This window comes from Opisthorchis viverrini, assembly GCF_000715545.1.
Source record: "Opisthorchis viverrini unplaced genomic scaffold opera_v5_7, whole genome shotgun sequence".
NCBI classification, from domain to species: Eukaryota; Metazoa; Platyhelminthes; class Trematoda; order Opisthorchiida; family Opisthorchiidae; genus Opisthorchis; species Opisthorchis viverrini.
This window is the reverse complement of record NW_008751663.1, coordinates 2,518,545-2,529,872: the sequence shown is the minus strand read 5'-3', so window position 1 is coordinate 2,529,872 and position 11,328 is coordinate 2,518,545. Positions and strand designations below refer to the sequence as shown.

The 11,328-nt window shown below is 41.2% G+C and overlaps 1 protein-coding gene across 1 annotated transcript in view; it reads left to right on the top strand.

Annotated features, from left to right (window-relative positions):
- Positions 1-811: 811 nt before the first annotated feature.
- T265_00724 (hypothetical protein) overlaps positions 812-11,328 on the top strand; it is a gene marked incomplete at both ends in the record, with an annotated part of 53,691 nt that continues 43,174 nt past the window's right edge. The window contains one exon of the mRNA XM_009164573.1: positions 812-1,086. Coding sequence (XP_009162837.1) covers positions 812-1,086 — 275 coding nt within the window. The remainder of the gene's footprint in view (positions 1,087-11,328) is intronic.

Sequence of the window (11,328 nt, the reverse complement as noted above, 5' to 3'; positions counted from 1 at the left end):
TGCTTTCTGAATTCTACAATGACTCATGTATTGGATAGTACGGGGTACAAAGAGGCCATTCGCATAAATTTTAAACGATAGTTGTTTAAACGAACGGGAGAAATAAGATTTGAAATTGGACAGCGTTTTTGCTTGTGATAAGCATCTAGCACGATACTTTCCAATAAAGCTTGTACACTTCTGTTTTTGCGGGAGTTTAATGTAAAGGAAAGAGGTTGGGAAAATTACAGCCACTTTGAAAATAGTACGATAATCTCCCAAGAAGTCAATAAAAAAGTGGAAAACTGAAACCAAATAGGCTTCGAAGAATGTGTGGAACCCAACCAAATGCATATTACAAAAGATGAGCCTAAATTCGAGGCCTTTCGTGAACCTCGTTTACACTTCAGTAAACGAGGGGTTTTGACAGATTTGGAGACCGTTTTGACCGTTTTAAACAAAATATTCTGAACCATTAGACTTATACCAATACTCGGGGGGTCTGTCCTCATCGGATATCTCCATAGTAAACTGGATACCGAATCATCTGCTTCGACGCGATGCCGATGAATATAGTGAGCGACAGAAAAGGTAGATAGGTTGTCCGACATTACGGCCTATTACGGTGTGCCATCGATGACGGGCTTATGGTATCGGATTTGACTGATACGATCGCAAGTGCTCCTAGCATGCGAGACGTCCATCCAATGGACGGGCAGCTTGGATATTCGGTCAAGTCTTTGGCTTCAACAGTTTGGCGAGTGAGCTCAGACCCTCTAAGCGGACGAAAAAATGTAAGGTGCGGCACGGCAGCCCCCGTGAATGCGCGTGGATGATAGAAACTCGCATCAGCTGTCGGTCGAAAACCCGCGGAAGTCACTTGGAGCTCGTCTCGGACCGAGAAAAAAACACCTTGGAATGCACCAATTTGTTGGACGCATTCGGACTACCCATGAAAGATATTTTATGCACTGTGTTGCACTACAAGTGCAGTTCCTCACACTATTTTATGCAGGCGAGCCCAGAAGAAGGCATCCCTCTGTTCGATTATGGTTTTGGTGAACAACTGAGCAATTTTTCCCGATCAGAAAACATCTCTGGTTCGATGTTAGTAATACGTGTTTAGTCCGTAAATCACTGGATACATTTGTCCCCAGTTGTGCGGTTTTCGAATTTTCCACACCTAACGTCGGGCTGTTTACTTGTCTGACTTCCGTTTAACTAGTGACGAACAACATTCGATCATCAGCAATACACTTACAGGAGCAACCAACCGGGTCGTCTCTAGCATCCGTCGTTTAACGCCTTGTTCCCGCTGGTGCGATTGGGCCTGTGCTTTGTGCTTTCAACAGTCTACATTTTTCAGTTGGACACGAGTCTTTAAAACAGTTCGGTCCGTGCTCAGGCTAAACAGCCAGATCAGGTCACTCTGCTCGTGTGGAACACGGCCGAGTTACAGATGGTTTCAGTCCTAACACTTATAAACTATTGTGGTAGTTTGCATAATGCACATATAATAAAGGTCCTGTTTGTGCTGCTTTTTCTTACAGTTTCAGATAGTATGCTTGAAATACCTCTTTCTGTGCATCTGACAGTCGTGTACATACAACCTGTTTGTGCTCTTCACGCGCTTTTAGGAAATCAGTTTATTTTGGTCGCCTATCTCTGGATTCAGCAGCTAGGCCCAATCTGGTTCAACGGATCAGATGGGAGATTCAGTGTTAAATTTAAGGTATACTTTCTAGGTTACAGATCTAAATGTATGATGTTATTCGATGCGTCCACAGGACCTAAGTATATTGGGTCGATGATGTCAACTTTAACTGATATGTTCACCAACTCTGAGCGAGGCCACGAAAAAGCTGGGTGAACTCAACCAATGGTAATGAATACAAATATCTCATACATTTAAGATGCGTCGAGAAAAACGATTGGTCTGTAAAATTGTGCCCAAGAACTTTCAGTTGTTAAGCTCAGCGAAAATCAGTTATCGTATTGATGGAAGAATCATCATAAAGTAACTAATACATCCACTTTTCTTAGAGGTATGCTAGACACATGGTTAGCTCAAACTTGTGTGCCTGTGCGTGCGTATGATGAAATTAATGTGCTCTCTGTCTGGTTCCCAAACTCTATTGTATTTCTTATTATGTTAATCCCGCCTTTTGGACTGTATACTGATTGGTTCTAAGGCTGGGTAGTTCCACGTGACACACCTACTGGACCAACCACTTTTGCAAGGAACTTTCTTGAAAGGGGATTAGTCTTCATTGACTGTGGTTTATTGGAGGACAAGCAGCAATGTGATCCACAATCGGTTGTGTATATGATCTGGAGCATATTGTATTCCCAAAATAAATAATGAATCAGTACAAATCGTTTTGCTGTTAGCATCCTTTTGGTGCCTAACTGCCAAGCCATCCGATGGAAGCACGAGGGTTGGGATGCTACCATAGTGCCCAAGCCTAAACAGGAGTCGAGATACAGACCTCTCGGTCAGTAAATTTGTGTTCTAACCACTGAGTCATCTCGCCAAAATGACGATGGAAGTGGGCACTGATCCGATGGTGAAGATCCGGTTGAGTAGGCCCACTTCATGTTTGTCGCTTTTTTTCAGGAAACTTACGTACTGTGTGATTCACTTCCATAGTTCCTTTGCTGCTGCAATCACCACATTGTTCTTAGGACGTTAGAATTCTACGATTACTTCAGACAACACTACCCCTTAAGGTTGCTGAAATGCTTTATGGGTAGATTTCCTTCAAGAAAATGTTATTAGGTATCTCAACTATGGAAAACGTGAGGCTGCCTTTGTGTATGTGTTGACATGTATCATAAGCGCCAGGTTCAGCTGAGCCTCTTTGCACAACCAAATTAGCGTACAAATCATTATGTTTCTCGGCCCCGTTACCTGTTCGGTGCTGTGTCTACTAGTTGGCGTTCAATACCAATTACTAGGACAAATTGGTTGATACGAGTATAGATTACTCAGCAAAATACTCAACAGGATCAAAGCAGTATTTATTGACTTCATAACAACAATCCGGACGACATGAAAAATGACCTGGGTTTTATCAAAGGCATGATGTGTTATGCCGCCGAACTCTACTCCTCACTGAATCATATCTTCCACAGGCCTTGGGCTTTTATTACTTCTATCCGGCTAGTTGAATTGTAAGCTTGCTATGGTTTACTAAGAGAATATCGGTCATATATGAGTAATGTGATGGACTGGTACACATCCATGGTGATTTTTGGCTGGTTGTTTTTTTAGAGCTGGGTGTTCAAACGAAGGAAAGTACGAAAGCATAAAAGTAGATTAGAACAACCACTAACCCACCGCTACGCACCACTACGCTCCCCAGTAACGCACTGATGATGTCATCTCGATTGGTGATGAAACATTTGCAATCGATTTGCCCAGCTCAGAGAACAAGTCAACGACCACAATCTGAGCAACGATCGCAAGGTTTTCGTCAAAGCTGCGCCACAACACAACCACTTTAATGAATACTTTTGTATGTGCGCTGCGATGAAGGTAAACTGAAGTGGAATCATTTTCGAAAAAGTATGGCGACAATCGGTAGACATATTGCTGGGCAACGTTTCGCTTTTGACACAAAAGCTTCGTCAGGCCAGGGGACTAGGTTCCGAGGTTGGTCGAGATTTAAGGCGGAAGGAGAACCAATCAGCTGAATTGAGCTAAATCTCAGTTGGGTGTCGGCCGAAAGATTTTTGTTTGTTAGGGTGGCTGAACAGGTGTTGGGTCGATGAGGAAACCTACATGTGTTTGGGTCTAGCCTAGGGTCTAGTTCTTCTGGTTCGGTTCATTAGATGGTCCCTCCTGAGTGTCGTTTGAACCTGCTGTCCGTCTGTGTGAATGAGCTAAGCTAGTTGTGTCAGAGGGTTGCTGTGACCTTTGGTCGGGTTGGAATTTCCACCCTCACACCCGGTTTTTTTAATGATCCTGCGTGGATTGACAACCACACTGTCATATGTCAACTCGACTTATCTAAGTGTAATCAGTTCCTTCATCGTCTGCGTCATGTAGCAGTGGCGATGTTCTCTTTGGTTGATCCTTTGTAGTCTAGTTAAAGGTCTAGTTTGATTTTTCCACTGTTTGTTTCCTTATTTTTCTCACGTCAACCGTGACAATTTTATTATCTCAAAGTTATCCGGAGAAAGGCGCTGTGTTTAGTCATTACTGACAACGTTTAGCATCAGTTTTACAACCTCAAATCAGAGTACTCAAATTTTCACATCCAATTTGTAATGAGGTTTTAGTTGACATTTATTTCATTTTGGTACTTCTCCAAAGTCGGAGTTTACTTCACAGTTCGCAGAAAAATAAGTGCTGTTCCAGCGAAGCTGATCCCTTCTGAGACTTAACTGTCGAGCCCTTCCATTGTGCGGACAGGCTTCTTAGCTCTTTCTTATGCACCTGAGCCTCTTAGGAAATCGCGAAATGGATCATTGTGCAACTGAGTGCAACAGACGTGATTACAACATGTCAGTTGTTTTTTGAGAACAGCGTTGAGATCGAGGACGAATGAATCCGAGGTTGGTCGAACCAACGTCATGTGTTGACGGCTTTTCTCACCCATGTGACCTTTATTATACATGCTACACTCCTTAATGTTACTGTATCAACTGGGTACGTAGCCGTTTCTGTTGTCGCCTAGTACTTAAAAAGTACTTTTGACATTGGGCTTCAACAGTTCTGGTTTCTTTCCGTCATGATCAACAACCTCAAAATTAACAACCCTTCATCAGAACACAGGTTCTATTATTAGTTGCAATATTTGTTCATTTCATCTGAGTCTGAGCTCTTGAACTTCATCGAGTTATCAGGCGTCAGTGATGTGAAGACCAGTGAATGTACAGGAAGCACCGTTTCTGAGCCCCATTCATGGAAAAGCGTTGATGCTATTCCAAGGCGTTTTTACTCATACCCTGTTCTTCTTGATCAGTATTGCATATATACTATTTATAATTTATTTACTAGGCCATGTATGACCCTTGGCACAAAATCAACCGGAAAACGGAAAACATGTTACATCAGTCGCGGGCAAACAGGACCACATGACTTGGCAACAACTATTCGTAGGACTGAAATCACGTGTAATTTGTTCGTAAAATCCAATAATCTATTTCCATACAAGGCACAATTTTTAAAAAAATATTTCTATAAGTTGTGCAATGTTCAAATGGTTCTACATATTAAAGAATAGTACAAAATAAATTTGACAATTTTATGACCAAGTTTTATCGCAGCTTATTGTAACGGGATAGATTTTAAGCAAAACATGGCCATAGTTGAAGGGTAGTTTGCTGTTAGTATTAACGCAACTGACTCACGGGGAAAGTTAACAAAATTCCTTTGGATACATAAAGTATTTTATGGGTTATTCCATATAAATATCGGTTTTACTGTGGCGGTTTGGTGGCCCTTTTAACGTCAATTAGCACTCCGTTCGAATTCAGTATTCCACTTTTTAACAAGGCAACTCATTAAAATCGTTCCTTCATTTTTCTAATTTCAACCAGATTGAGTGGTTCCACCAACGAGTTTTTCTAATGATGACCGCTGTCATCTTGAGTACGTGGAACTTCCGGAACAAACATGTGCTTGCCCAATTGTTCGAAATTTTAAGGAGCCTGCTTATAGAGTGAACAGAAGTGGTAAAAAGAGTTCCTTGTTATCAAGAAATACACTCATTTGCGAATCAGTTTGGTTTTCACGGGGACTCGATTGAATCTCTGGTTTATGATTTCCTCCTTTATGAAAATACACTGCGATATCTCGAATATTGTGCCAGCTGAAGCACGAGGCGGCCTGTGTGCGCACATTCAGTTGTAGAATATCATAAACGAGAGATTCAGTTGAGTCTCTCGTGAAAACCCAATTGATTTGCCAATGAGTGTATTTCTCGACAACAGCGCAATTTGGGTTCAAGTAGAACATAAGGTTGACGGAAACTCGGAGACTGCACCTACCTGATGAGCCCCAAGAAGGGCGAAACCGGTCGTGGGCTGTCGAAGAGCTTTGAGCAACCTTGTGAGTAGTTTCATTTATAAAAAAAGTTCCTTGTTATACTTCATGCACGTGACTACAAGTTTCCATCAGATTGGATATACTGGCACGGGTCGTTTAAGTGGTACTGAAAGGAAGAAACAAAGAAATAAATAAAGGAAGGAAGGAAGAGGAATTTTCCCACCAGCCAAATCAAAGACAATGCCTTGAAAGCACTTTTTTGACATTCAAACTCTTCACAATCAAGTAATTGAGACAAGTTACAACATCACCATTTAATTTGCACCTCTTGTACCAAAATGATGCACATTTGTTGAAATTCTTCGTGAAGGCTTCGTAATATTGTTACGCTTCCAATAAAACTGAGGAGTACTTTAGCGGAAGATCAATTTGAGCCTTTTCAAAAGCCGGGGTTATGAGTAGGCCGCATGGATTTACGTTTCAACAGCACAGTAAGCTAGTCAAAGTTAAAAAAATACCTGGTTCTGAAGTTAGTATTCACATTTGCGGCCAGTGATGAAACGGTTTGACATTATATCACCTTCCCTATTACTGGTAAGTCATAGCTAGTTTCCGCGTGGTCCACTCATATTGTATGACCTCACAATCACAATCAGTGTTATGAAACTTTGGTGTATGTTGTATCTTTTTAACAAACCAGAGTATGAACTCAGGAGGAAAAAGAATTTTTACCCCTGAAGGAAGACTGAAATTTTTCTACCCAAACATGAGAAGGGAACGGATGACGCCGTTTCATGATATCAGATTTCATTCACTATGTTTTACGTGCATGACTCTTGTAGGATCAATTTGCTTGGCTTTATCGAAGTTGTAACTTGAAAGTTTTTATGTTTGCTATAGTTACAATAAGCATTCTCCTTGGAATTGCTCCGCTTAATTATGCAGAGTTGGTTTCCCCCCTATCAGGACACCTCATGGATAACACTATGGAATTTGACAAAAAAATTCAGACGTGGTAACAAAATCATATGGAAACATGTTCAGTTTAGTCTACTGCTGTCATTTAGAAAGTTCATTAAAATGGATGTAGAGATGGGGTGGCCTAATTCGCTATTTACGGACAAATGTTTTGTCCGACCTTGAAAGTAGTCCATCTGAAAGTCTTAGTTTTGTTTCGCTGGAGCTCGCTATGTCTGACAGACCAGAGATTAGTCACATGGACCAAATTATCGACCCTACCGTTTTTGGATCGATCTTTGAATACCATTGGGCAATTTTTTCCGGAGTAGATCAAGACCGTCGGCCAGCTAGGTTTAGTTGGTTCGAGATATGTCTATTTGTTTACTTATTTTTTCCTTGCCTATCATACTGGATATTGGTAAAGTTGTATTGAGAGAACTGTTCTTCAAAGTAACTCATTACATTGATAGTGTGCGTGTGTGGATAAAGTGATGGTCGACGAAAATGCCTAAATTAATCAGCGTCAGTCTGGATTAGGTATTTTTTATCCAAACACTTCTTTCTCCAAGTACATCTATATGGGAAGGCTGAATCTCAGGGCTATTAGAAAATCAGACTTTCCAAATCTATACAGCAAATGAAGGCACTATGTTTTGGCTGGGTCACTTAGTCAGTGGTGCCAGCGATCCTTACAAAAGAAAAAAATATCCACCATCGATTATCCCTTTATCTAGTCAAAACCGATAATCAGAAATAAAACTTGAGAACGCGCCGGGGGGGCAGAATAGTTAACCGAGTTTTCTAGAGAGATAGTTATGATGCAAGGGTATACTGTTATTTGAGTCATATTTATTCTGTCAGTTCACTCATCTACTCTACGTTTGACGCTTTTTTTGGCTTAACGCAAGATGAAAATGGGATTTGAACAAACTTAAGTTTCACTTCTATCATCTTAAGGCATTTTCATCTATATTTCATTCCATGCTTATGGTCAACTAGCTTATCACTGTACAATATCTTTCCCCATGATAGTTTCTAAATTTTCATGGGTACACCAGTGTGGCTCAGGGGAAAAGATAACTCAGTGGTTGGGGAGAGAATTTACTGACTGGGAGTTCCGTAGTTCGAACCCAACCCCTACATGTCAACTTCTACTTCTAAGCTTGGGCGACCCGGTAAAATCCCAGCCCTCGTGCTTGCTTTGGGTGACAAGGAAGCCTGATCTTCTCTCTTTACCTTGTCCTATGCTGGTCTGTGAACGACTCGCGCAGATTCAGTGCGTCAATCTACGTTTTTTGTATGACTTGGTTGGGAGTTGCCACATCTTTCCGCGTGTTCTTATTCCCCACCGGATATAAGTTTTGCAAGCAACTTATTTGTATGTTTTCTACCCAATTAGCTTAGCAAATCACAGAATCGTAAACCTATACCTCAATGTGTACTAAAAAGTACGTGGACCATTCGGGTTGTCGTTCAAAGTTGGTACTCAGTAGAGGCTGTTCACCTTAAAATCTGGTTATCTAAAAATGCAGTCACTTCCAGGAACTTCTCCTCGCTTGTCTATTACTCCTCACCGTGTAACGAACACATCTCAGACTGACTAGACTGTGTAACCTAACAGGCCTGTTTTATTTGGTACCGAAAGACTTTCTCTGAGCCCAAACACACGTTGCAGTGTAGTAGTTAGACAGCTGTTCGTTGAAAATATCAATGCCTTCGAAAGTTTCAGAGGAGGTTCGTTGTTGAAGTCCACCCTGAAGATGATGTGACCGTGACTTCCTTGTTATCCTTCGACCGTGGAGGATTACACTAAAACGGACAGGTCTACTCTTGATTTCCAACCAGATGTGATGTTCTTCGACGGATCATTTGACCACCAGTCTTGATTTTGATCTATATGAAATAGCTTTCGTTGGCAATATCTTTTGTTTGTGGAGAATTCCCTAATAACGATAATTTCGGCTGCTTAACTTCTTGTTCTCAGCTCCAAAGTACCTTTATCACCACCGGAACGGTTCTGTTGAAGATGTTTCATCCTGAAACTACAAAGTATTTGTTCATACTAGAGTTATTAGTGCTACGTATCGATAAAAAACTAATTTTCTGATTTCATTTTGCTAATAAAATCCCTACCAAGAAATAAATCAAGGTTTTTCAAAGGCATTTCATTTTGCTCTTTGGAGAGAGTTTCTCTGAAAACTGACCTTTGACCTGAAGCCGAGTGATTCCTCCATTAAACATGTAAATAAATATCATATTACATTCATCAAAGGACCACTTAGCTTAGTAGTGTCACTAAACGGCTCATCGGTAAAAAGCTAAACGTGTCGTTTTTCGTCGCCAAATTAATAGTACGCAAACGACAAAGCACTAACACAACGTATAGGTAACCACGTGGGCGTATTGTTGCACTTGACGCAAGATCATCGAGATTGGAGCAAGTAAGCGCTAGTCCGAGGGTCACACGATGGAAAGTAATGTGAAGACTGAAACACATTAAAGGGGTTGTGTCCTATGGTTAGCTGGTTTTTGGTAAACCTGGAAGAATAGTACGATATCACATTCGGGTTTTTCCAGTAGAGAGGGTAGAATATCGAGCTGCCGAAGCCCTATCTACCCTGCATTCTGTGTATGAGAAATAACAATTGCTATCGCGTCTTACAATCACGTAAAATTATAGTATCCAAGAATGGTGAATACTGCGGAGACAAGAGCGGATTCTTATCAGTATCAGTGACCGTAAATTTCACTGAAGGACAACTTGAAACTGGCATATAGTTTATCGCAGCTACGGTGAAATGCAGCTTGCGCCTATAGCTCCCCACTTTTCAAACAAGTCCTTGCAGTTCATGACAGCTTTGCTTTTTGGGCACTTTAATTTATGGGGAGAACTATGTTGATTACTTTCCCGCAGTTGGTACAAATAGAAAACCATAGGAGTTGGGTTGAAAAAAGTCTTACCTAAATATAGACATGGTGCTACAATAAGACATTTCACTAACCAACAGAAGCGGAGGCGGATTTGTTGTCGTGACAACCATAAGTATTCTTTTGGTTTGATCGTAGCCAATTCTGAAAGTGACAGTTGAAACCTCTACATCCGACACCCACGTCCTCCAAGACAGCGGTTTATTCCAACTGCCTCGTTTGCTTGAGAAAGTCTGATGGCATTCGTTCAAAAAAGATGGACGAAATCCTTCACCTTTAGAAGTAGTTCTCTTTCCTAATCGGAACCAGAACATTACAAAACAGCATTTGAGAGAATATTAGCTGACAATTTCTTTCTTCCTGGTACAATGGACCAAGATTTTGAACCCTTATACACACCGCTGAGTGAGTCAGTTCCTCATACGGTTAGAGATATACAATACTCGTCATGAGAACATGATAAGTTTGAGTCTATTTGCTGTTGCATGGTTTACAATGGATTCATGAACAAGTTAATTATGGAGAGAAACACCCGTATCCTACAGTTTATCTACACCGTTAAACTCACGGTGCCTGAGACACCAAAGAACTGGTAAATCATGCCCATGGCAAGCATATCGCGCGACAAAAACAAGGAACTAGTCGTGTTTGTTACTACCAGTAAATTAAATAAAAAGATTCTTGGGAAGGACGACCATGGATACTGTACTTTTCTCAAGAAAATCCTTCCAGTGGAATGATTTTGGAAGCGTCAATTTCATTCCAATGGAATTTATTCCCGAGGGAAATAATTCACTGAAACCGGAGACATCCCGTGGCCCGTGTTCCTCAAAACTATTGATTTTCTACCCAAGCGACAAAACTTCAATGAAGTACCCTGCACTAATGACTTCGAACTAATGCGCTAACACATCCCATTAGCGAACTTCTCCTCAGCTACATACACGCAGCTCATTCATCAGAACAACGCCCAGTTGAAATGTGGATTGAAAATACTACATCCTAAGGATGGGATTAAGTGAGGCAATGCGAATGAATATTTTTCAATTTTCGACCAATCATCGCTGTACGGCATTAGCGACTTATTGAGTCCTCATTCACTCCTTGCGAACTGAAAAGTCACAAATTCACCAGCATATATGTGGCCCAAATATCCGGAGAGTTCAACTCAGACAGACTGCAAGAAATGTCTACCGCACACTCAAGAAACTGCTGAAAAGTACCTGGAAAATGGTAAATCACTGCGAAGGTGTTGGGGATCCAAGTGACCACGATGCCGCCAGAATGGAACACTTCCGGCACGTTTTCACGAGAATTCCCGAAGTTCTCTACTACCCGAATGAAAAGCTAAGATCTAAAACACCATCATTCAAAGGCTAATTGCGGGTACGCCAAAAGTGAAGTAACGTCTTCATCATCATAATCATCATCATCATCATCATTGTCAGCTGTAATAACCGCGTACT